This window comes from Apis laboriosa, unplaced genomic scaffold (genome assembly GCF_014066325.1).
Source record: "Apis laboriosa isolate Shangri-la unplaced genomic scaffold, ASM1406632v1 scaffold53_cov140, whole genome shotgun sequence".
NCBI classification, from domain to species: domain Eukaryota; kingdom Metazoa; phylum Arthropoda; class Insecta; order Hymenoptera; family Apidae; genus Apis; species Apis laboriosa.
Window position 1 is genome coordinate 87,682 of NW_025223656.1, and position 26,460 is coordinate 114,141.

Sequence of the window (26,460 nt, forward strand, 5' to 3'; positions counted from 1 at the left end):
GAACGTGTCGGGGAAACGATCGAGCGGGTGTTTTCCACGAGGAACGAAGGAAAACCGGGCCGAGTTATAATTATATCGATTTGGAAACGGCGTGTACATATACCGTGTACATCGGCTCCCGATCGCCTCCGCCCGCTAATCCGATCGAAATGGTATCCCCCCCCCCCCCTCCCTACTACGTATCAACCGCAATTAACGGTAATCAGCCCTCGAACCCTCGCGTATCCCGCAATTCCAAAATGTAACGTAACTAACCTTTGGATCGAGGATCGATCACGATTTGGAAAAAAAAAAAAAAAAAAGAAAAAAAGGAAACCAAATCGTTCGAATCGTTTTCGAATCGAATCTTTCTCATTTCTTTTACGTTTAATCATCGGTGGGATGGATGGGATGATTTAAAAAAAAAAAAGAAAAAAAAAAAAGAAAGAAAGAATCGAGAAAGCGAATATAGAGAGAGGGGGGAGTAGAGAAGAAACGGAGGGAGGTTCGCTTTTGCGAAATGGAAAGAGAGAGGTATGGTACGTACGTATGGTACGTACGGGGCGAGATAGCCATGGACGGAACGGTCCGAGATAGGTAGAGCGCAAAGAGGTGGAGAGGTTCTGGTCTAGAAGGGAGATGGACCGGAGGTAGACGCAGGGGATGCAAGGTCCGGGGAATATTGAGCCGCTCCGTTAATGTTTATAACGACGTTAGACGTTGGTGTCCCCGGTGGCGCGTGTATAGGTGGCATAGGATAGCTGCGCTAGGTGGCTTCGCCTCCTCTCTCCCCCTCCCTCCCTTCTCACCCTTTACATCCGCGTCCTCTCATTCCCTCTTATTATCCTTCGCTCTTGTATCTTCTCCTTCTCCTTCAACGGGTTTGATTCGCTCTTTCCCCGTGGTGGCCCGTGTTCATGCGGCCCTTCCTCCCTCCCTCCCTCTCTATCTCTCTCTCTCGGCCGATCCCTTCCCGCTTCTTTCTCTCTTTCTCGGCGGTGGCACACACAGCGGTGGTAGTCGTAACAACGGTAGCAGCAGCAGCAGCAGCGGCGGCAGTAGCAGCAGCAAGCGGAGGCGGCGGTGGCGGCGGCAGAGACAGAGGGCAGAGGCAGAGGCAACGGCAGGACAGGAACTGACATAAGCGCACGAGTGTGTATGTAGAGCACGTACTCGGGGGCTCTCCAGTTCGACGGAGTAGGCGGAGGCGGGTGGGTGGGTGGGTGGTTGGGTGGTCGTGGGGACCTCTCGTGGGTCGACGAGGGTATGGGTTGCGGGTGGTGGACGGGTGGATATAGCGCGGGGGGTGAGTATGTCGGTGGGTCGACGAGGAAGAGGAGAAGGGGAGGGCTGCATCCTAGCAATGGGACGAGGGAGCCTCTGTCTAATCGATGCCGCGGCGGTGCGCGCTCGCCCCGCTGGCTATTACGCACCTTAATGTCCTTTTCCCTCGCCTCCCCCCCGCGCCAACCAACCCCCGGCCCTCTCTTCCTCCTCTTCTTCCACCTTCGACGCCGCTCTCTCGCCCCTCGACCGCCTCGGCCGCCACCTTCCTCGTCTCGCCTGCTTTTCTTCGTTTCATCGCCCCCTCTCTCTCTCTCTCTCTCTCTCTCTTTCTCTCTCTGTTTCTCTCTTTCCCTCGCTCCTTCCCGCCACCTTTCTCTCAACCTTTCCCCTCTCCCTCCCGCCACCTGGTTTCTCTCCAACACGGAGAGGCGGCCATGACACGTGTCAATCTACCGCAGACGCCCGATCGATACCGACGGACCTCGGCTTCTCTCTGCGCTCCTCCACCTCTTTCTTCGCCCTATCGTCGACAACCACCCCATCCTCGTCCACCTCTAACCACCCCATCCCCCTCGTCAACCGGCTCGCACGGCCAACTCGACCACCACCACCACCATCACCGCCACCCCCCTCGTGTCCCTCGCGACCCCTCTAGACCACGCGCCACACTCCCTATACCCCCGAAACCTTCTGCGAATGCTGCTATACACGTTGACGCCAACCCTCGACCCATGACCCGACCACCGACAGGATCGCGCCTATTTCTTCCTATTTTTCAACCACGCACTCGTATCTCGATCGAAAACGCGCGAAACCATCGAAATCGTTCTTCCTCTCTGTGCGTTCTCTCTGTGGAAATCTTGGACGCACACGTGGACGTTCGAGATTCGCCCAGGTTCCAGGCTAATCGCTCGGTCGAAACTCGATTCCTTCTCCCCAATTTCTCTCCCGTACTTTCTTCCCCAAATATCCCAAGTATCGTATCGTATTCCTCTCTCGGTGGTAGTGTGCAAAGTTGGCGGAGAGCAATTTATTAATAGCGACCTAATAAAAGCGAAAATTGCGAAACTTATATACACACACACATACATACACACATATATACATACAGCATATATACATACAGACATATATACATACAGACATATATACATACAGACATATATACATACAGACATACATACATATATATATATATATATATATATATTCACACACGTGCATTTTTTTGTCTCCGCCCAGAAAACATCGTTTAAAGCGTCAACCGACGCGTTTAACCGACTTTTTTGCCCATCCCCCCTCTCGTAACGTTCCTCGCTTCAAACCGAGTAATAACAGTTGCGATATTCGACGGTAAGGAGTAGGTACGTATTCGTCGGCGTGTGCGAAACGTTTTCGATACCTACGATAATTCACGGAATCGAATCGAAGCCGATTTCGTTACGTTAGAAAACGCGTAAAGTTTATCGTGGTCGTAAAGTTTCAACGAGCGCGAAAATATGCGAGCACTACGAGGAAAGAACGTTAAAGTACGATCCGTATGCGTGTTGCCTTGCCATGCTCGGTTTTCGCGGGACGGTTTTGATATTTCGATACAGGCTGACGTATCCCTCTCCTCTCACTCTCTCTCTCTCTGTCTCTCTCTTGAAATAATGCAATCGGGGAGTTTGATCGGTGGTGAAAAAAAGCAGATCCAGCAACAGTGTTAAACGTTCGTAATTCGATTAACAGCGGGTGGCTCGTCTGTGAATACTCCACGGTTGAAGTTCCAACGGTTGAAGAAGAAATTATTTTCAAACAAAAGTCGGGCACCTTCGTCTGCCTCTAAATTCTAATCGTCTATTGCCCGAGTTATTTTCGAAACTGCGAAGGTTGAGCTCGAGTTTCAGTTTCTCTTGTTCGTTGCTTGTAAATATAAAGGGATTATGATTTTACAAAGTTTCTTTTCCTTTTCGTGGTTATTGTCGAATTCATATCTTCTTTGAATTCTAGATATCGAATTCTAAATGTCTGCGTACCGCATTAGACGTCCCTCGGAAGACGAAAAATTATTTCGTGCATTTTTTAGACTCTCAAATAGATGGTAGAAGACACGAGAGGATATCGTTATTCGATAAGAAATTAGTTCTCTTGTCTTTCTGATGTTTCTCTTGTTTCATTGTCTTGTTCATTATTTTAAGTCACTTCTTCCCTTTCTTTCCTTATCAATCGACTTTTATATATTCGTTTATTGTCGAAACTATTCTCAAATTGTGCTTCTTCGAACAACTTTCGAAATTTTTATTGACGAATAGACGATTGGAATATTTGCGAAGAGCTTAATATCCGATTAAAAATTTCTCGATATTTTTCAATACGAAAGATAACTGTCAGATAATCGTATTGAGAGCGATCTCAAAAAATTCTCAATCACGAAAAAAAAGTCTCGAGAACAATTCGTGATGATATTACTCTCAAGTAAGACACATACCTTTACCATCTCGAACAAGACGAATCTTGTCTCGTTCTCTTGTACAGATCCAAATACACGTACACATCCTTTCTTCCTTTCTCTCTCTCTCTCTCTCTCTCTCTCTTTGTTCAGTGTCCTTTTTTACCCGTTTTATTCTTGTCGGTTGACCTACGCGTGGAAACGGAGCTTTTAGGAGAAACCGGAAAAGAACCTCCTACCTTTGTTTTCGGAGGTAATCCGATAAAAGAAGAAAACGTCGAGATCATGTCCAAGCGCTATAGGGTACCGCTCGGCTTACCCTCAGCGCCCTTCCTTCTTATCTAACGTTTCTAACGACATCGTCGCAAAAAGAAAAAAGAAAAAAGAAGACAACGAGATACGTTTAATCGGCATAATCCATCCACGTTTCTCGATAAATACGACGTAACGTAATTTTAACATTGCCGAACAAAAATTGATATCGATATATCGACAACCTACCCTCTCGCATGTAATATTTTATTTAGATTCAAAAATTCCCCCTCCCCCCAAAAAAAATCAACGAAACGCGATTAATCGGCACAATTCACCCTCGTTTCTCGATCTAAACGCAATATAAATTTAACATTAGAAAATGTAACATATGTTCGTAATATATCTAGATTCGAAAATTCATCAGATCCATATACTTGTTACATGCGAATGTTCTATGAGCGTGAATATAGACGTTCATCCATCAAGATTTACCGAAAGTGCAACGCTAAAAACAAAAAAAAAAGAAGGTTAAATCAAGTCAAACTCGAATTTTCTTGCATATGTTACGGAACCACTTTCAGTTCACTTGGTTAAATTCTGATTCATCGTTTTCATAATTCTCTCGCTCCGTATCACATTCATTCAACGTTTTGATTTCCATTTCGTATCCAGATTCGACACTCTTACGTAATTTCATCTGGATACTTCGGAGATTTCGGAATTCGTCGAATTTTTCTTCTCTCTCTCTCTCTCTCTCTTTCTCTCTCTTCTTCTTCTTCTTCTTCCCAACCACACATTAATTTCGATCCGAACGACTGTTCACCGTCCTTAAGTATGCCATTCGTTAAACACGTAAACACGATTTGGGATGTCAGAGAGCGTCACGTGATCGACGATACACCGCGCCACGGGTAGATAGTCGGGAAAAGCGGTGTATACGGTACTTTATTTTACGAGGCGCACTTATTTCGGGTCCCGTGGGGAACTGACTGTACGAAATGAGCAAACGTACACTGGCGGACTTGTGCACTGACCCACATTGTCGTTGCATAACGGGACGTCTTTCGAAATATTCGCAAGTTTAGTGGTCTCGGTCTCGTCCACCGACGACGGTAACGCTCGTAAACGGAACCCCTGCAGTCACCGAGAGACGCGAACGCGACTGACGCTTACCAAGGAGAGACGTGCTCGAATCAACGATTTCTCATCGCTCGAAGGAAGGGAAATTATCTCGATAATATTTTGATCAGTTTCACCGAAAAGATAAACAAACGAATTACGTTTAAATTTTCGCTCGCCCGAGAAAGTACAATCATTGATACGTACAATGATTAATACATTCATTTATTTGTTCGTTTGAAAAATTTATGGATAAATGCCCGATGTTGCAAAACGGAAAAAAAGAAGCATAGTTTGAGAGAAGTTGTATAATAAAGAAGCAGTTAGAAATTTTTAACTATTAATAACTATTGATCGAGAGATTCGAAAAATATATAAATTCGCAAGATTAAAGAAAAACGTAGAATTATATATTTCTTTTGAATGATGTTATATATTAAGAAATTGCAAAATAAAGAAAAAAATAAATAATTAATAATAAAAAAAAATCACAGCTCTCGGATAATCAAAAAAAAAATCAATTTAATTAAACGATCAAATTTGCAAAATCGTGCGATCTAGTTATTGGATAATTGGTTTGGATGATATTGAAAAAAGTCAACTGAAAGAGTGTAGAGTTACGAGAGCGCGTGCATGCCTCGAGGAGTTCGAGAAACATAGCAGATAAAAATTGTTGATAATTTTTTAACAAAAAAGTGTGCATCGATAGACTTTTCTATCGTTTTCAAGTACTCATCTGATAACGCATTCGGCAAAAAAGTACCCAAGATATATCGACTTTTCAATATTTCGCGATATATCGGTCTGTTTGTCGCGCATAAAGGAAACGATAATCCTTAATTTCAAAGTATAATTTCGATAAGTTCGAATCCTCGGTAAGAACGTGGATTCTGGAATAAGGGGAAAGATTGAGCTCCCAGACAAAACTACTGGATGGAAACGTCACCTAATAAACGATCTCGTAAACGTCGGATCGCGAACGTCGGCGGCGTTGAATTGGTCTGACGCGCGTAGAAATGACACGATCGCCTCACAACCCCAGAACAAAAACGGCACCACGATCGTCGAAATAAAATACTCTTTATGACAGTCGCCGCCGCCGCTCCGAATCCCTAACGCCATTGGCGTAAAACTCGGGCGTGACGATTGCCACGAATAACCTTCGAGGTAACTCTCGAAGAAGAAATTCTTCGAGACAAGAATTTTTTTTATCCAATGTACAAAATTGAATCTGATAATTCGTATAATTTAGGACGAAACCTTGAAATTTCTATCGAATCATTATATACATATATATATCGATCAAAAAACATCGATCGAAATTTTTAAAGATTACGATTCTCCTTACGAATAAACTCATTTATAAAAAAAGAATCTATAATATATATTCGTCAACGACGATGATATTCTGATCGAAACGCATTTTACAGCAGCTCGAAATCGGTAGGATAGAGAAACTTAGTTGATGTAAAATTTTTGCAAAAAGAGAGAATGGTACGACGAAGGACGACCGGTGCGGGAGCGGCGGTAAATCGGTGGAGTTTTAATTGACAGAAATGTTTGGCGATAATGAAGGCAAGGTGGAAGGATCCGGATAAGTCGGAGATAGGAGCGGAACAGCGGCCGCGATGCCAACGGCGACCGACAATGGTAGCGGCGGTGGTGACGGTGGCGGTGGCGGCAACGGCAGCAACGACGGCAGCATCGGTAGCAGGAACGGCAGAAGAGGAACAGTACAGCGGCAGGACCGCGACTAGATAGAGACACAGCGGCAGGAGCATAAACATCCCGGTGGCGGCAGTGGTGGTGGCGGAGGCGGCGGGGGCAGCGCGCACGTTCCACACCGTGGGCGTCGCCATCGAGTTCCTACCACAACGGCAGGGGTGTTCTATGACGCTATAGATCATGCGGGCTCCGCCTGGTAGGCGGGCACAACCTGGTAGTTGGTACGCCAATGCTCTTTTCCCCTCGGCTCCGCCAACCTTGGCAGCGCCGCCACCGGTGCCCGCCAAAACGATCTCCGCTCACCGACTATCTATAGTCTGACGAACTCGTATCCTTCGACCTCCTTCCGATTCTTTTCCAACTCAAATCTTCGCCCCGAATTATCGTAAAATATTCTCCGCCGGGGGTAACGTCCCCCCTTGCCTCGGTGACGGATCGAAAACTTGCGAGGAGCCTTCGAATTTTCGGATAAATAGCCACGATCATAACCGCGATACCCTCGTCCTCAAACCCGAGCAACTCCTTGTTTTTCCTGTTTCTTTCGGGGAAAGAGCGTTGTGCATTCGCCACTGGGAGACGGGAAGACGGCAAGAGTAATTTTAAAACGCGAATTTGTTATAGCGAACGCTCGGTCTATATAGTACGAGTTGAAATCGTTTTAAACTTTCGCGCTCCCCTTTCTTGAGAATCCTTCTTTATTTATTTAAGAATAAAACTCTGTAATAATGTTTCCTAATGACACGAGAAAGGTTTCGTTGTATCGAAGTTTCGACGTCGTTACGATTTGAACTTTACGCGTGTATTCGTCGATTTCGTTTACGATGTATGTGCGTGAAATCTCAATATCGAATGTAAATCGATTATTGGTATATATGATTTCGATATTAGATTGAAAATATATCTATATGCGTGATTATGCTATTATATTTTTAATAAGATATATACATATAAAATATAATATATACATATTAAAATATAATAGCATAATATGTATATACTATGTCTATTTAATAGCTATGGCTTTTGTTTCTTTTTTTTTTCTATTATGTAATAAACATTAGAAACATTTCAAGCTTATTTTTGTTGCTTACTTGTTTCGTAAATCTTAAATCGAATACGTACACAAAGTTGTCGCAAGTTTCGTACAATTTTTGAGGTTAGGTTATAAAACTTCATTCTATCAACTTAATAGCGATATGCGAATTAATTTGCTATAGTACAGCACGAATTTCGATGAAAGACAATAATTATGATGCACTCACCAAACTTGGCAGAAAGCTCACTGTCCTGAAAGGGTTGAAAATATCGAGAAACTCGTAGGTGTGGCTCCGTGACGCCGTAGTACCGTGGCAAGCTACATCGTCGAGCAGCGCCTCTACCGGCGAAAAGAAAAATTACTCGTGCAGAGTGGTTCTCCCCTCTCGTGGTTTGGAGCGGGGCCGAGGTGGTTGGGGACCCCGCCTCCTTTCTCGACCATCTCTTACGCGCGCGAGCGCAACATCAGTCCCTCGGGCCCATCGACGAACTTTCGTCGCACCTTTCCGGTCTCGTTATTCGCGAAATCGTCTTTTTTTTTTTCGTTTCTCGTCTTTTTTCCCCCTTTTCTCTCTCACCAGAGATCATAGTGCAAACCGAGATAAAAGGAAAACGCGTTGGTGCCAGTGTGCGATCAAGTTGGAGGAGTCAGTGCATTCAACGACGTGGAGTGGTTGTCATTGCGCCGCCGCTAACCTCTCTACCAGCCCCTTCGCCGTTATTACCGCGGTGTCGAATCGACAAGTAGCCGAAGAATAGCAACGGTTGCGGAGAATCGTCTCTCCGATTTCGTCCGCCGTTTTTCGTATTCGTTCTCTTCCTCTCCTTTCGCCCACCTCCGCTCGACTCGTTCTCATCCTTTTTCATCCGAGCGACGCCGTCTTTTGCTCGGCTTTGACTTTTGATAATCGTCTCGTTTCCGCGAATCGTATCGGTCGGTAAGGTGAACGCGGACGCGAACGCGAACGAACGCGAGTATACAGTGGAAGAGGTGAAAAAAGAAGAGTCGGCGAAGAGAGGGCAAGAGGCAAAGCATAGCAAGGAAGAGCTGGCAAGCGAGGAAACGAGAACGAGTGGAGGAGACGAGAGGGAAAGAGGACTACTACTCCTGGGGCCCCCCACCACACGGGCTGCCGCCGCGACGCCAGTCCGTAGTCAGTCAGCGCTGGACCGCCGCCCGCTCGATTTCGCGATCCACGAACGACGGTAGCCACCACTTCCACCTCCACCTCCTCCTCCACCTCCGCTTCTTTTCTCTTTACCTTGCTCACGTTCTTGCCCTCTACCCCTGCATTCTTCCTCTCGCTCTCTCTCTTTCCCTCTCTCCTTGTCTCTCTCTCTCTCTCACTCACTCTCACTCTCTCGCAATATCATTTTATTTCTCTCTTTATCGATATCTATCCATTCGTTCCTTCTCCTCCCTATCTTTATCTTTCTCGGTACTTTACGTCATCCTATTCTCTTTCTTTCTCTCCTTTTATTCCCCTTTTTCACCCTTACGCTTTCAATTGGTCTCCAAGGTATACACGTACGAGCACGCACATAGATGCGATCGCGTATCGGTTCTCTCCCTGTTTCTCTTGCTCTTTTCTCCATTTTCCTCTGTCGAGCGAGCTTTCGCTAGCTCCGTACGTACGAACGTAAGTACGTACGGTGGAGTGTCGTGCACGCGTCCCAAGTGGATGCAAGGCGTCGTCGCGAGGCATACGTCTCGTAGATAAGTTGTCGCGTGATCGTAAAAAAATTCTCGATCTATCGATGGTGGATCGAATTTTTTCCCGAGTCAACGAATCGTTCCTCCGTTTCGAGAGTCGCGCTGCCGTCCCGTGCCGCGCCGCGTCGTGTCGATCGTCTTTCTTCACGGTTTCGTGTCATTTTCGCGAATAAATCGGGACGCGCAAAGTGAATTCAGGGTCTGTAGTGACACCGATCAATCCTCGATACGGTAACACGCGTCAAAAGTGCTCTATCGACGTTCGTCTCGTGCAGTTTTTTCTCTCGACGATTCCACGCGGAGGAACGAACGATCGCTTTCCGAACGCTTTTTGGTGTTTCCCTCGCGACGCGCAACTTCTAGAAAACGCCACGCGTGTCACTTCACTTTTTTATCTTGGATCTCTCGTAGGTGCGGCTTAACCGACATCGTAATCTTCATCCCAGAAGCAGACCTGTGTTTTCCTGCCGTTTTCCAAACAGTGGAATAGTTTCAAAGTTGCGAATCGTGCCTGGTCCATCTTCCGACGATGATGCGACAGTGATACAAGCGATAATCGATGATCGCCAAATGCGATTACGAGATCCGTTACGAGTGAGCTCTCTTGACCAATCGCGGATGGATCACGAGTCTTGGGGACATTTCAAACCGTACAAGTGCAATCAGTGCGCGACATTCCGTGAATGTAACTGCAATTTCGAAACTGGAAGATATTCTCCTCGTATACGATAATAAATAGTTGCGTTCTTCGTGATCAGTAGTGTATACGGGCACCGATGTAGGTGCGACACGTTGTAGAAACAAGAATCGATAAGTCAACAGCGAAATGGCACCGATCGTTGAAACGCCGAATCCGACCACTAAACGATCTATCGAAATCGCGATGAGGTAGTGCTTAACGGATAACGCGCGTGTGGGTGACTGTAGTGCACATATAAGGGAAACTTTGAACAGTTTCCCGCGGAAGATCTACACCGGATCTTCGGGCGAAATTTCAACACACGACCGTCACATGTTTGGGATCCGATCGACTACGTTTAACGAGCCAAGACCTGGAGGCCACAGAGAGAATCGAACATCTCCGAAGGACGCAGATGCCCCGAAGGAAACAGCACGCTCCACAACGTATGAAATGTAAGTGAATTTTTAATATTGTATCCTTATTGCGACGAGGAAAGGAATCCTCGAAGAAAGGTAGCCAGCCGGAAAACAAGCTTTCAACATCGTAATTAACCTTCCAAAGTGCGCTAGAGAGTAAAAATTAAAAAAATGTTGTTTATCGAATCTAATTTATCAAAAGCTGGTTGCCACGATTTCGAGTTGAACGCTCCTTCATTGTTATTTTCCAGTACGGGAGATACCACGTGTAAGCACGTTACTCGATAGTATCACGAGTCGTTTTTCTGACTAATTTCATACCCGTATTCGTTTCCTCGATAAAACCGCATTTTTTCTACTTTTCTCTTTCTTTTTTACGATTCGAAAAAACCGTTAATAAAGAGATAAATTTCATCGATTCTAAACGTCCTTCGATTTTGCAATCGATCAGTGCATTATTCATTCCATGACTAAATTATTTTATCAGTTAATACAAGTTATTCGCAAAATATGTTAAATATCTTTATGCATCGTTTAATCTAAAGTGACTACTATAAAGTCGCAAGAAAATTTTATCTCGACTCGTAATATTCCGTTGAATATGTTCGTTGAAATTATAACGTTAACCTTACTTCTTTTTCGAATATCTAAAGAATTTTTAACGTATTTATTCACGCAGAAAAGCATAAATTTCTTCGCATAGTGCAAAAAGATTCGTAAACAATTTCTTTTTCAAAATTTCGTGCGATTCCACGAAAGATTATCTCAATTATCGTTCGACGTTTCGAAAATAGAACTACTTTTCCGCGAATTGCAATATTTGACACCATCGTTGCGTATCGTATTACAAAACTCGACATCGTTAAAAGAATATTTTAACGTTAGAACGAAGATATGCCTGTATCACGTGACAAAGAAAATAAAAAAAATTCGTTATGAAATGAAAGGCAGTTGGCGAAATTTCGTGGCGACTGGTAGAAAAAACAACCGTGAAACTGGTAGTGGATTCGTGGGTTTGAATTCTCGACGCGCGCCATGCTGCTTTTCCCACGTGGGGAGCCATGAGGCGTAAACAAACTCGCCCCTGGTGGAGGACGCCATCTTGGTGAAGTTCTGCCGGAAACATTTACAATTCACTCAACTTGCCCTACCGAAACTCGGCCAAGCGCCGATAAATCTCGTTGTGCGCGCGCGCGGATACACGCCGCGTACATAAATCCACGGCAGTCTACGGAGTTTCGGCGCCGTAAACGCCACAGTTTTTCGCCAGCTTCCGTGGTGCCTGGCCATTGCCGAGCGAATTCAACTTTTGATCACGTTTTTGCGGAATCTCGCGTCTCTCCGCCACGATCCACCGGATTCTCTTATTCGTCGAATACGCGAAATCTAACTAAGAATATTTATAATAATTTATAATAATTGTTGAATTTCGGTGAGAAAGAAGAAAGGAATATCCTTTTGTGCATCGAGCACGAAAAATTGCTGAAGATATTTATAGTAATTTACATATAATTGTAATTGTATATATGAGGATTTCGATGAAAAAAAAAAAAAATTCATCGGATTTTTTTCCTTTAAACACGCGAACTTGTTAAATATATACATTTATAATAATTAATTATTCGACGATTTCGAATCGATTCATCGGATTTTCTTATCCGTTAAATATAAGAATATTTATAATAATTTATAATAATTTTTCGAAAATCTTAAAGAGAGAAGAACAAAAACTATAATGAATCCATCCTTTTGTTCGGCGATCTCGGTGAAAAGGGAAAAAATCGGTGACCGTTTATTAATTCGATTACGAGGTATAGAAAATATGAAATGGAACACAGTACGATGAAGCCGTCAGCGAAAGTAGGCGCGAATAGATTAAGAAACGACGAAATATGCCTGTATAGATCGTGGAACGTGGCTTGGACTAATTTCTCCGTTTAATTTATGATGTCCCGGTGAAAGGATCTGAGAAACGCGCCGATCCTTACGAATCGATCTCTCGTCTATCTCGAGCCTGCTATCAAGCATTTACGCTGCTACTTCGAGGAAGTTAATTAGCAGTATATTATCGTGAAAAGATTGCCGGCTAGATCGGTGGCTTCGTTGTCACGAAGGAAAATTCTCGAGTTAAAATATACATCAAATCGATTGCGAGAAAATTGAAAATTCGAGGCCGCGTCGATAATCGTCTGTTCATCTGTTCGTGGGTTAACACCGGTTTCGGATCGGATGGTAAACGGTTCGTTTAAAGTAATCGGTTGTGGAAGGCTCGCATTATTTATCGCAGCTCTTTTCGACCGGAGGAACGATGGGCGATTCAAGATCGCGTTAGTCTAACGCGTTGGCTATTTATCAGAAAATTCGTAGCTGGCGCAACAGGTGCAGTTTCACAAGGCATCCTCTCTTCTTAATGTCCGAAAAAGTAAACTCGTCCGTAATTCGATCTCGCCGCACTTTCGATCGTATGATGGGCCGAATCATGTTACATCGTGCCAGCCAATCGGTAAGGAAGTAACCGGCAACGATGCGTTTAACGCCTAAGCTAGGTTTCCTAGGCGACGATCGTTCACTCTCGTATATCGTCGACAATGTTTCAGTCTTGTTTAATATTCGTCAAATAACCACGACGAGGCAGTGTCGCGGATATGAAACGAATTTTGGAAGAAGAGAAGCTCGATAGCGGCGCGCTAATTATAAAGCGTCGCTCGAATAACTTCGGAGGACACGATCGAGTTGGCCACCGTTCCTTGCGTTTCTCCACGACTCCGTGATCCACGGTTCCATTCATAAAGCAGGAAGAGTGCTTTAAGTTGGCGCACGCGCAATTCCTAACGGCCGTCGTCCGTCTTCGCTACCAGATATTTTCGGCGGTCCGGAATTATAAAGCCAGCACGGTACTATATGGTTTCATCCGAGACGCCACGAGACTTGGTCGCGAGATTCGTCGGGATAACGAAATGAAAATGATCGATTCGACGACGGAATACGAACGACTCGCCTGTATCCAAAGTCACAAATTTCTTTCGGTTTATATTTGAAATATAATTTTGCTTATTCGACGTTTTGTTTTCGTTCTCGTTTCTCCTTCTCGTTTTATCGATTTTACCATCGCTGACGAACAAAAAACTAAGATATCGCTAACATCGAAACTTGAGTACTCGAGAGCCAATTGTTTTCTTTCTTTTTCTTTTAAAGAAGATAACCTTGGATAGAGAAAAAGGAGAATACACTTTTTCTATACGCATACCTGCTGGAAGGTTCGCGAAACGTGGCGCAAAAAATTTACGACGGTTTCTGACGTTCTGGAAGGGACATCACGGGACATGCGGTGCACACTCCTACCAGATACCTGCCCCCACTCGCAACGAGAAATTTCACTACCTATCGTGGTAAAAACCCTTGGTGACCCGTGGCGAACGACGCCCATTGCGCAAAACTTTCACCTCAAACAATGCCGGCGCATTTTTCGGCCTCGAGGCCTCACTCCTCCGCGGCCATAAATCCTTCACCCCTGTGGAAAAAGCGTGGTGTGCCCTTTGCTCGGAAGGTTTGGGTCGACGCGGAAACGAGGAGGAACCCGCATAACTTGTGCGACTAAACACGGGAAATCCAGCGACAGTTTATCGCTTAACAAACCTTCGAAACGCACGCGGAAAATAGGATGGGAATCGCCTTGTACGGATCGATGGAAAAGCTTACGGCTCGAAAATGCGTATTCGTTTTCGTGGAATCAATACGATACATATCGCCGATACATCGAGGACAAATATATATCCGTGCACGTACAATCGGTTTTCGACTCATAACGAATTAACCATGCGTGAAAGATTCGAGTTCGGGTGCTTTCGCGTCACGCGCGTATACACCAGCTTTCTAATCTGCTTTCATTATTTCCGGTGACCATGATTTACTCCTGATATCGTATCGACGAGCAAATATGCCAAAAAACGAAATATGCGCGTATTTCGGGATAAATGAGATCGCGGAGGAAGGAACTTGGTCGTTTTCCATTTCTTATAATCTCCCGCCGCAACGATATTTCTCGAATCATATACGAAGTATTCCCGTCCATTCGTATGCAAACGGCGGACAAGCTGGACGACAGATTCGATCGAATTACAATTTTCATGGCTCGCCCTCGGTTCATCCACGACACGCGTGGTTATTTAACTCTTTCGGATGTTTCGATGCACCCAGAGGGCACGTTTCGAGGGCGCGGTCGTTGATCGACCATCTACGTATTTACGCATACGCCTATACGTTCGAAAGTAAACGTAGCTTACGCATAGCTCAGAGTAATTTACAATTTCGTGCAGAGCTTCGGTTGTAATTTATTCTCCCGTTGGAATATTCGGTCGGATCGAAGGAAGAAGTTCTTCGATCGCGTTTCCACGACGCGAGTTGACGACGACCAAGCTGTCGTCGATATTCATATTCGGTATGAATCATTTAACGCGATTAGACGTTTCATCGCGTTAAGCGCGAGCAGCGGCATCGCGCGGCCTCGGCTCTCGCGTCCCTCTCACCCTATTTTCGATGCTCGTAAAACCGGCGTCGCTGTATCCGACTGATCCGTCTCCCGATTTATACCGAGAGACGAGCGGCGACGAGTCGCCGCTCGGGACGCCGCGGCTCCCGCAGCCGGATCTTTCTCCGCGCCATTCTCTAAGCGGTGCTAATAAATTAGCCGGAGAAAAAGACGGCGGTACGACAGATGCCCGATGGCTGCCATAAAGGAACTGCTAGAGACGCTCGCGGGTGGTGGTGGCACATCAAAGCATATCCGTACCGACCCGATGCAGTACCGTTGTTTTATGTTTACCATGGGATTTGTTGCTCCTCTCCGTTTGCCTGACAAACACCCGAGTGAGTTATATATCGCCGGTTCATACTCTCGAATAAATTCGCGATACCCGTTGCGCGCTCGTTCTTGCTCGAACGAGCGAGCGAGCGAGCGAGAGAGAAAGAGAGAGAGAGAGAGAGAGAGAGAGAGAGAGAGAGAGAGAATGACCCGAGTTGATCGAAGTGGAGGGGAAAGACGGGCGAATTATCGTGCCGCGAAAACGCGAGAGAAAAAGGGTGGGGGATCGAGCGTAGCATTCTTACGAGAATTCCTTTACCGATTCTCTTTTTCCACTTGGGCGTTGATCGGTCCAACGAGAACGCAACGGCGTGTCCTCGTAGCGACGACACGGCGTGCCACTCGAAAACGAACTACCGCTGCAGAGGTTGGCATCGAACGTGCCGGCACGCTTAAGTGACTTTCGGTGTTTGGCCTTTTGCACGCGGCGAGAGAGTGTTTTGCCTTTGCGACAACGCTCTCGCTTTGCGGCTACGCTCGCGGACCAACCACCACGCGGAGGCGGCAGTGCGTTTGACCTCTCGCTTCTCCCTCCCGCCCTCGCTCCCCTCACGCACACGGGTCCCACCGACTTTTTATTCCCCTTTCCGACCTCCCTCGGGATACCTGTAGTGTAGCCGTGCCACGGCACTTTCCGCGCAGATAACTAAATCGCCGCCTCGCCGGGCTTCGTGGAGACGCGTCCGTCGCGGTGATCGGGGTGAGTAGGTAAAGGGGCGAAAGTGGGTAAGCTCGAGGGTGCGGAGAGAAAGTGGGGAAGCAGACGGATACGGTTTACGCTTGGCTCAGGTGGGGGACGACAGAGAATATCGTTGTTCGTAACTGGCTATGTATGCTCGAGTAAACTGAAGGCGGACAAGCGGGTCTCTCAAGTTTTTTTCCCTCTTTTTTTTTTCCCCCTTCTTCTTTTTTTTCTTTTTCTTTTTTTTTTTTTTTTTTCTTTCTTTTCCGAAGACTCGATGAAAACGCGTTTACGGTTTCATCGATAGGGAGATGAAAGGAAACCTATCCTCTGATCGTTACTCGGGAAGAGTAATCGCTGTTGTAAAAGTACGTCCAAGAGTAGAGATACGTCCGAGAGTTGCCGCTCGCGAGAGAGAAATTTGTCCAGACGTCTTCGAGGGAAGATTGGAAGAGTGGAAAGATCCCGCAGGAAAATAGCGATCGCGGAATACCCGAGCCAAAACTCGTAAACGCATACGCATGCATAACCGTGTTCGAGGGACGAGACGACCAAGTTGCGCACACTGACGCACCCGTCCCTATGTGTGAGGCGTACGGACACGAGAAAAGTACGGCGGTATCGCGATACAGTAGCCAAGCTATTCGTAGCCATGCACGTACAATCTAGGTACTGTTTCGCAACGAGAAGGCCCCGAAGGGGAAGTAAGCAGTATCTCTCCAGTTTCCCTCGTGGCCTCTCGGTCCTTGGTCCTCTGTCCTTCGTCTTTTGGTCGTAGCGATCTCTCTCTCTCTCCCTCTCTCTCTCTACACGATAAGTCTACTACTACGCTCGCCGCTTCATCCACCTCGACGCCGTGAATCTCCACGAGTCTCCGCGGTAGAAGGGAAGATCGGAGTGGGGTTCTTCTCCATCCGACCGTCCGTCCATCCGTTCGTCCAGCCGTATCGTCTCGTCTAGTCTCGTCTCGTCTCGTCTCGTCTCGTCTCGTCTCGTCTCGTCTCGTCTCGTCTCGTCTCGACTCGACTCGTCTCGCGTGACGGCCTCGTCAGCCGTCAGCCAAGCTCCGTCCGGATCGATACGCTTGCCACCCTTACGACCCCAACTTCCTCCACCTTCTCCTGTGAAAAGCAATGCACCTACCATCCGCGCCCCTCACCATCGCCATCACCTACCCACCCTACTACTCTCTATCCCTCTGCTCGCGTCTCCTCCGCGAACCTTCCTTTTCCCCTGACCCCCGCACCTCTTCCTCTGCCACCTTCTCCTCCTCCTCCTCCTCCTCCTCCTTCTCCGGCTGCTGCCTCCTGCCAGCAAGCAGAGTCTAGTTGAGTCGAGTTGAGCCACCGGCCGGGTCAGAAGACGTCTGCTGCCCGGGCGAGCGACAGCTACCACCCTCTCCATTCAAACACCCACCTCCAACCACCCTCATTTTACCACCTCCCCCTTTGCCTCCTCCTTCGACCGTCCAACCACCCACCCCTCGACCTACTCCACGACTCCATTCTACCGCGACGTGCCGCGAGATGGACAGCCTCGCCTCACCGTCGAATCCGCACTCCAAACTCGCTCACCCCCCTCTGTATCGTTCACATAAACGGCACCCTTCCACGTATTGGTGAACGCCACCGTCCTCTTCCTCGTCAACCAACTACCATCCTCTCGCTACTACCATCGATGCCAACTCTTCCACCTCCTCCACCCCTTTCTTCGACTCCTCCATCTCCTCCTCCTACTCCTTCTCATCCTACTGGTAGACTAGAACTGCTGCTGCTGCTGTTGCTACTGCACCATATCCTACCCCTTCGCGACACCGTATCTCGGCCTTCACTTTTCGCGACTATTCTCGAATGAACCGTCCGAGTATGACGGGGACCATCGCGCTGTCACCGATTCGCCCCTCTCTCTCTTTATCTCTCTCTCTTTATCTCTCTCGTCTGTCATGTGTCTGTTTCTTCCGACGACCACCGTTGCCAATAGATTTCGAGTCCGAAGAGAGAAAATCCATTGGAAATGTTTCGAAAAATATTATCGTATTTCTTTTTCCTTTTTTTTTTCTTTTTTTTTTTTTTTTTTTTGTTTTAAAGTTCTCGTTTATTTATCGGTTTCGGTATCGAAGGATTAAAAGTCACGATGATTATTACCCATCCATTCCCTCTCCTTTCGCGTCGGATACTCTGCCGCGCTGGCGAGGAGGATCTTCCGTAATGAATCATTAGTAGTCGAGAGTCAATCGAAGATTAATTAATCGTTTGGATTCGAGAACCAATTAAAGTTTCCTCGACGACGAATCCGTCTGCCCGCTACCCGAGCACCGTAAAGATCCCGATTTGTTTTCACTCCGACTTCCATCCAACTTCGAACCTCGAAACGTCGCTCGCGTTCCCAATCGCGTTCGACGGATCGTCGCGAGATCCTCGAGACAAAAATTTTAAAAATCTTTCTCCCTCCTCTCTGCCCTCGTTTCTCTCTCCCGACACGTCGAAACGACATCGATCGCTCACCTTTAACGCGACAAATCTTCGACGCTGTCACTTCCAAGTTTGATGACCCGTTGATTCTCGATCAACCCGGTGAGAAGCGGAAAATACTGGAAAAGTACTAGGAAAAGAAGAGAGAAGACGTTCGAACGAAGGAGAGGAAGGGATCGAATATCGAGTATGGAAAAAAAAAAAAAAAAGAAAAAGAAAAGAACGAAGACGGTAACGAAGACGTTACAATCAATCCGCTCGCCTAAACATCGATGCCGTTTAATTAAACGATTTGAGATTTCCTGTCAACTGTAATGGACCAAAGTTTCATAGTTCACCGAGAGTTTACTCCCGTCCCGTTTGATTTTCCCACCAAATGATCCAACATCACTCGTCGTTTCAAACTAACCGTCGTTCGAAAACGCGGATCTCGTTCACGCGTCGAAGCCTGTTAAAATCGCGTGCCGTTTTTAGAGAAGAAACGAAACGAGGTATAGGTTGAAACGAATCGTTTTGCGCGCTATTCCTTCGAAGAGAAAGAGAGAGAGAGAGAGAGAGAGAGAGAGAGAGAGAGAGAGAGAGAGAGAGAGCCATGCCCAGTTTTTTTTCTTCCACCAACGTGACATACGGTGAAAATTATTGCCGTCCTCCGTGCTGCCCCTCTGTCCGCTCCCCCCCCCCTCCTCCCTACCCGCTCCGCCGTCTCACTCCCCCGCCTTCTTGCGGGTCGGACGAGTCGGAGGCGATCCCTGCCTCCCACGATACGGCACTGACGCCATCGTAGATGGGTGCCAGCTATCTAAGGGGTGATTTCTAATTTATGAGACTGGGGCGATGTGATGAACAGACGTCATAAAGCATGTCGCGCCCCGCGTCTGCAGCCTGCCACTCCTCCTCCTCCACCTCCTCCTCCTCCTCCTCCTCCTCCTCCTCCGCCTCTACCTATGCCTCTGCCTCCACTCCTCTTACTTCGCCCCGGTTCCCAACCCGGTTACGCCACCCCACCCGACCCCCTCCTCCCCCCCGTTACCCGACCACCCGACCACCCGTCCAACCGTCCACCCCCCTGTTATCGCTGCCTCCAACCTCACCCAACTTCTTCCACCTTCCGACGAACCCTACTTCCAACGCCTCACACCACCGCCCCGTGATTTGTGGCCTCTCGAATTCTCTTCGCGGGCTCCTCTCCTTCCCGAAACTTTCCCTCTCTCCCTTCTTCCTCTTTCTCCCTTTCCTCCCCCTTTCCTCGCATCTCTTCGCATCTCTCGCTTCACCCACGGCTCTATTATCCTTCCCTCTTCATCCGTCTATCTATCTATCTATCTATCTATCTATCTGTCTGTCTATCTCTCTATTCGGAGGATCGCCAGGGTCGCCTATTCGCCACACGGGCTCGTTGAATTCTTCATAAGGAACATAGACAACGCGAATGTTGTTGGAAACGATTCTGTCATTCCCTTCCTCCCCCTCTCGATTATTAATTAGCTTTGGTCGTATCGTGGTGGCTCTCTGCTCGATGGTCAAACGTTTCGCGCCTCCTCTTCTCCACGATCGAACTATACGAATTTCTACGATCGAATTTGATTGAATATATCGTGTTCATGTATAATAAATAAGCGATAAATATGTGGATGACGATGATGATTTTCGAAGGAAATACGTGTCGGGTGAAATATACATTTCCGCGAATAAGAGAAGGATATACGAGAGGAGATGGGGAAATTATATGGGGATAAGATAAGAGATAGGTAGATTCGCTTTTGAACCGAGTTCCGATCTCGAAACTTGGCGGACTTAATTATGGATCGTAATATTTGGACGGCTCTCCCCGATTTCGAGCACAGTTAATGCGAGCACGGAGGCCGAGCCGATCGAACCGATCGGTTTATATCGGCTCCAGATACCTACCTACCACCACCTCGGATCGAGGCAGGTATAGGAACCTGTAAGGGGAAGAACTGTTGGCTGAGAGGAGATCGACGGTTGGAAACGTTAGCGACGCGGCTCGACGGAGAGAACCTTTGTGAAAAATCGTGTTATAACCCTAATTTAATTTTATGGCCGGCATTACGGCGGATTGTGTTGTATATCGGGGGCCTGGGCATAATGGCCGTATATGGCCGCGTATAATAATGGACAGGCCGTGGGACGGGGGAGGGAAAAGAGGAAGGAAAGGGAGAAAGACGGAAGAAGGAAGAGGGGGGTGGTGGAGAGGGAAGGTAGGTAGGAGGAAGGGCGGCTAATAATCAGTTGTAACGCGAACCGTCGTAAACCGCAAAACAACTAGGATCGAGCGGAGAGGGAAAAAATAGAGAGAGGAAGCGTCGAGGAATGGGCGAGGCGGGGACCGAGGCGGCGAGGGTGTGTGTTTATATGTAAAAGGGGTGGAAGTATCATTATCTCCGCGTCGAAATGCCCTTTCGTCGCTCGATTCCTCGATTCCAACAGAGCCGTTTGGCGCCACCGGATCCTCCAATCGGATCTTCAACTTTCGCTTTTTAAGCGTCGAGGATGTCGATCACGAGAATTATTTTCGTATTTTCTAACGCGTCTTGCGAGAGAATTCTTGGATTCGTTGTCGTCGGTAAAGTATTCGAAACGCAAGATCGATAAAACTATCTCTTTGCGAGTCTACATTGAGCGTGGCCGATGATAGATTTAGATAATGTATTTGGAAAATTGGATATTGTTTGTATTCGTAAAAATATAAAGAAACGTAAAATTTGAAAGAAAAGAGACTTATATACGTATGTGAATTATATAAGCGGAGAATAGGATAAAATGATTAATTATATACCTTATACGTGTTATCGTGTTAATAAATATCGAAATAATGGAAAACAATACGATATCCACTTTAGCGATGACTAACGAAATTACCATAGATCGATTGGAATGAAAAATTTAAAGGATATCAGCTTCGAATAAATTTCAGCCCTCTCCTACACGAGAGAATTATATTAATCGAGAGACGGAAACGGGTAGATAGAAATTTCGGGAGGAGTTTTGCGATTTTCCGATTCCTCGAAAATATACCCGTATTTTTCGTAACGATCGAAAAAACGGGCAATGGTCCAAAAGGCGCGAGAGAAGGAACAGAAATCATGGTACAAAATTACTATAATACATCGGGTGTATCGAGGCCGGGACAAGAGCCGCGTATTCCGTTATTATTATTGATCGGTGGGGAGCGATATTAAAGTGGCCAGAGGGGATTCTCTATATTTACGCTGGTTCTTCCGAAAACCGTGAAATTACTGATAATCACCGTGAGCGGGAAGTAACGCGGCTAGACTCACCCTTAACAATAACCGCGACGCTATAATCACCGATCCTTGCTCCTCCTTCCTCTTTCATGCCCCCTCTATTCCCTTTCTTCTCTTCGATCTTTTCTTCGATCGAATGTAGCCGAGTTCGTTTTCCCCGCGCGCAATAACCATCCTCGAATTTCGGATACCCGAAACGACCGTCGTTTCCGATCGATTAATACCTTTGCTTGCATCGACCTCTGTTTCTTCTGAGAGAGAAAGGAGTAAACGATGGATTAAAAAAGAAGAGAAAAAAAAAGGTCGAAAATACGACAAAACGGCTTACCTACGTTGCAACGAGGCACGTCTCCCCCCTCTATGCGTATATTCGAGAGGGAAGGAAGAAGAAGAAGAAGAAGGAGCCAGAGCGGGGTCAGCCATCGTGCGGGTAGGCAGCAGTTCGACTCGGGCTGCCGGCCGCCGTAAAAACGTCAATTAAAGTGTTTTATTTGATCCTTCGTTAGAACGTTGAAATGGAATTTTGATTTATGACCGGTGCTGTTCTCGTGATGTGCGTGTGCGAGGGCACAAGTGCGCCCGCGCGCGTACGCGTAAATAAAATAAATAGGAGGCTATAATTAGGTCGGTCGGTACGGTCTACCGCTCGGTCGATCACCATATACGACCGGTTCCACTCAACGTGGATACCTACTACCTCGAGCGTACGAATTCTTCGTACCCTCCAATGTTTCTCACATGATCCGTAGAAAATAATACGACCATCTTCACGATCGTTTCTGAGAGGTTGTTGATCGTAAACGCTTTCCACCGGTCGGTAACGAAATCGGTAATGGGTGAAATTAGTCGGTTCGAGGATCTCTTTATCGGAACGTATTTAATAGCGTGGTTATCGCGGAACAGAAAGAGAAAAAGAGAGAGAGAGAGAGAGAAAGAGAGGGAAAGGGAGAAAGAGAAAGAGAAAAAAAACAGCGAGAACTTCAACGACAGGCTCCAGCGAGATGCCCACGCGCTCGTCGATGTCCTCCCGAAGCGATTTATTATCGAGAACCGGTGTACGTTCGGGAGCGTCGAGGCCGAGGAAATAACACGTGCGATCAGAGCGTGCGCTGGAGCGAGCGAATGACCGAGTTAAGTGAAGAAGAGTCGTACCAGCCGTCCCGCCAGCCGGCCGTCCAAATGTTATTGTTTATTGTGGCCCAACGACAGCTTGATTTATCATGCGAGCCGGCCATAGCCATGCGTGAAATAGTGGCATAATCCCGTTGATTTGTGGCTACCATTGTTCGCGCTACCACTCTGCTGAAAGTATTTTTCTTTTTTTTTTTTTTTTTTTTTTTTTTTTTGTCTATTTTTTCGTTGTTTTTTTTTTTTTTCGTTTACACTCGATTATTGTCTTTCGCGCTCGATTCGACTTTTCGCGTTTCCCGAATACGAACGACTCGCGAGGCTCGTCGACGCCTTTTTCCACTCTCCTTCCAAAATTCCTTCTTTCTCGCAATCGTGACGGTTTTTCATCCGAGGAAACGCAACACCGTATCCCACTATGCGTTCTTTGATCTCTCCTTGGCTCGCGGCTATCGATAAATTGCCAAGATGACGCGATAACGACAGGGCGACGCCGGGTTGGATGCGAGCACGTAATTTGTCGAGGATAACTATAGTCCTTAGGACGACGATGTCGGTTTTCTGGCCGGTAATGCAAGCTCGAGAACGTTGCGCGAGAAAATCGAACTACTCGCTCGATTTTACGACAGTTATTTCGTAATTATAACGTTTATTTACGCGAGATCTCTACTACGTCGATGTTCAGATCCTACTTCGTCGACGAGAAGATGGCGACTGAGGAAAGTACTATTGTCCCCCCCCCCCCCTCTATTTGCCGAAACAGTTATATTTACAATCGAGTTGCCTGAAAGGCGAACGAAGGAACACAAACAATGATTCATGGCGTAAATTAATACTATAAGCCGAATGTCAACTATTGAACGCAAAATATATCCTTATTTATAAGAATCCTATTATATCGTAACACGTCGATGTTAACAATGTGTGCCCATGATCTTTACGAGTAAAAAATCTCGCTCTCTGTCATGTTCACACGCATTCATCTTTTCTACGTATAAGAATACAATTGATGATTATTACATACCATACCGTTTCTGTTCCGGGGAAATAACCATGGTACGAAAATTTCTTCGCAAAAAAAAAAAGAGAATAGTATTCGATGGTAGATGCTGTCAAGGGTCGAGTGACAAACAACTCGCGAGACTTTGAACTCGGTAAGTGGCTTGTTCTCTCGTGGGTAAGTAGCCGGTCGGTCATCGATAAGCCGACCTACTGTGCTTCTTACGCGGTCGCGTATTACGGCGCGAAACGACGGGCGGTCCCTTCCGTTTGACGAGAGCCATTCATCCTCATCCACCTACGTTGATACCCACACGTTTCAACCTTGTAACGCGCACGCAGCCACGCGTGTTCCTCCATTGTGCGTCCATCTATCACGTGTCACAAGTAACGCGGCTTCGCTGCCTCGATCGGGGTCGATGCTAGACCCGCTTTATAGCTTCGAAACGATTCCCCCCTCTCCCTTCCCCTCCCACACTGTATCACGCTGGTAATACTTGGACGTTATTGCGTTTTCCATTCGCACTTTCCGCGACACGTAACGACACGAATAATCGATCGAACGTCCACGTTCGATGAGCGGTGTCCGTTCAAGGGACACGCGTCTCCCCTATGTGTGCGTGCGTGCGTGCGTGCGTGCGATTCGAAAACATCTCTGCGGTGGAAGGGCCTCTAGCGGCTCGAAACACAGGCCCTTTGGCGATGACCTGCCAACGGTTCGCGCATTAGCTCGACAGATAGCGCTGCCTAATCGGGCCTCATAAATTACCAAATTAATATCCCGCGTTGCCGACGCCGGGCTATCCGTCAGGTGTCAGCCGCGGTGCAGATAGCAGCCTCCACCTCCTCCGCTGCTCCCACAGTTTCCCTCCACTATTCTCTCCACCGCTCATCTTCTCTCGCCAACCGCACCGATGACAAAGACGAGGAAAACAATCGACGCACGTTTTTTTTTCTCACGCTCACTTTTTCTTTCACTTTGATATCACCTCTATGCGTTTTTCGTTTCGTTGGAAGGAAGAGATGTGTAAGTTCGAGTTCGTTGGAAACGTAACAAAGGATACGCTCGATTCGATCTTCCTTCCTTCTTACTCTCTCGCATCCTCTTCCCTCTTCCACTTTGCGTCTCTCTTTCGCTTCGTAGACGCTCTTTCCGTCAGGCTGTCCGTTCCGTTTAACACGGCCACGCGCGACGCGTAAACGCATAAAGGGAAACAGAGGCGAAAGGTGTTTTGCTCGTAAGAGGGGGTGGGTGTGCCAACACGCAGTGGCGTGGAACGTAAGCGCGAGCACGTTGGTCTCTGGCGAGGAGATATTCGGATAAACGGGGAAGCAGAAGCGAGGCGAGAGAGACACGGAGGAGGAGGAGGAGGAGGAGGAGGTCGGGTGGGAGCGTCGACGAAAGAAGGGGCAAGAACCGCTTACGAATTACGCGACGAGCAGCAGCCAGCTACACAAACCGGCTTCGAGAGCTACCTTTATGCGACACGGCTGCCAATTAGCGGGCTGACATCGACCTGACTGACCACCGTGCACTGCCAACCAGTCGTTTCTTCGCCTCGCATCCTCCTCCTCCTCCTCCTCCTCCTTGCTCCTTGCTCCTCTTATCCGTCTCATCGTCATCGATCTGTCCCCGGCTTCTAGTCACGGACCCAGGTTTCTCTCGCTTCGATCCAATCCCAGTTTTCCTACCCTTTTTCCTCCTTCGTTCTCGACGCCTTCGTTCGAAAGCTTCGTCGTTTCGCCGATCATCGAGGCGAACAGAGACGAACGATTCCACGGCCGCGCGTGGGACGTTCGTGGGATTCGCTCGACGATCGAATCTTGGACGAGTTTTTCGGCGCATCGGTGTTGGTAATTAATCGGCCGTTATTCGTGCAATTTATAATATAAGCAGCAGTGTCGCGGTGTCCTCGTACAAAGATACGAGAGAAAGAGAGAGAGGGAGAGAGAGAAAGAGAGGATACTTTGGTGGACGTGACGCTTGAAATCGTGGATCGATGCCGTTTCCTCGTTCGAATCGGTCCACCTATTATATACGATCGGTGGTGGGGAAGGCGAGCGAGCAAGGCAATAATTATTACGTATATGTCGGCCGGTATTATTCGGCCGGCCTTTTAAAATGTCAATAAAAAACTCGTACGAAGCCCGCTATCTTTGTCGTTTCCTCTTTTACGCCACCCTCCTCCTCCCCCTCCTTCCCTCCCTCCCATCCCCCCCACCCCTCGCCGCTGTCTGCCCACAACCCTCGAGCGTCGCTTTCTTCTTACCCTTTTTTTTAATGCCGATGCAGCTGCACTCTTTTCAGAGGAGGAGGCCCCCGTCACGTTGCATTACGGAATGATATTTGCTAATTGGGCACGAAGATAAAACGACAACGGCGTGGCAACTAATAACGGCGTCCCTGCAT

The 26,460-nt window shown here is 47.2% G+C and overlaps 2 protein-coding genes across 4 annotated transcripts in view; one reads left to right on the forward strand and one right to left on the reverse strand.

Moving 5' to 3' along the window:
• Window positions 1-8,155, reverse strand: part of LOC122717548 (zinc finger protein 91) — a 31,364-nt gene extending 23,209 nt beyond the window's left edge. The window contains exon 1 of the mRNA XM_043941749.1: window positions 8,059-8,155. The gene's annotated coding sequence lies outside the window, so the exon portion shown is untranslated. The remainder of the gene's footprint in view (window positions 1-8,058) is intronic.
• A 795-nt stretch (window positions 8,156-8,950) lies between these two features.
• LOC122717547 (protein tiptop) overlaps window positions 8,951-26,460 on the forward strand; it is a 73,543-nt gene continuing 56,033 nt past the window's right edge. For 2 of the 3 annotated variants that reach the window (XM_043941746.1, XM_043941748.1), the window contains exons 1-2: window positions 8,951-9,037; window positions 9,957-10,679. Coding sequence is in view for 1 of the 3 variants with exons in the window: in XM_043941748.1 (XP_043797683.1) it covers window positions 10,640-10,679 (40 nt within the window). In the remaining 2 variants the exon portion in view is untranslated. Of the gene's footprint in view, window positions 9,038-9,954; window positions 10,680-26,460 lie in introns of those variants that run through there. The other variant, XM_043941747.1, reaches the window with a different exon arrangement.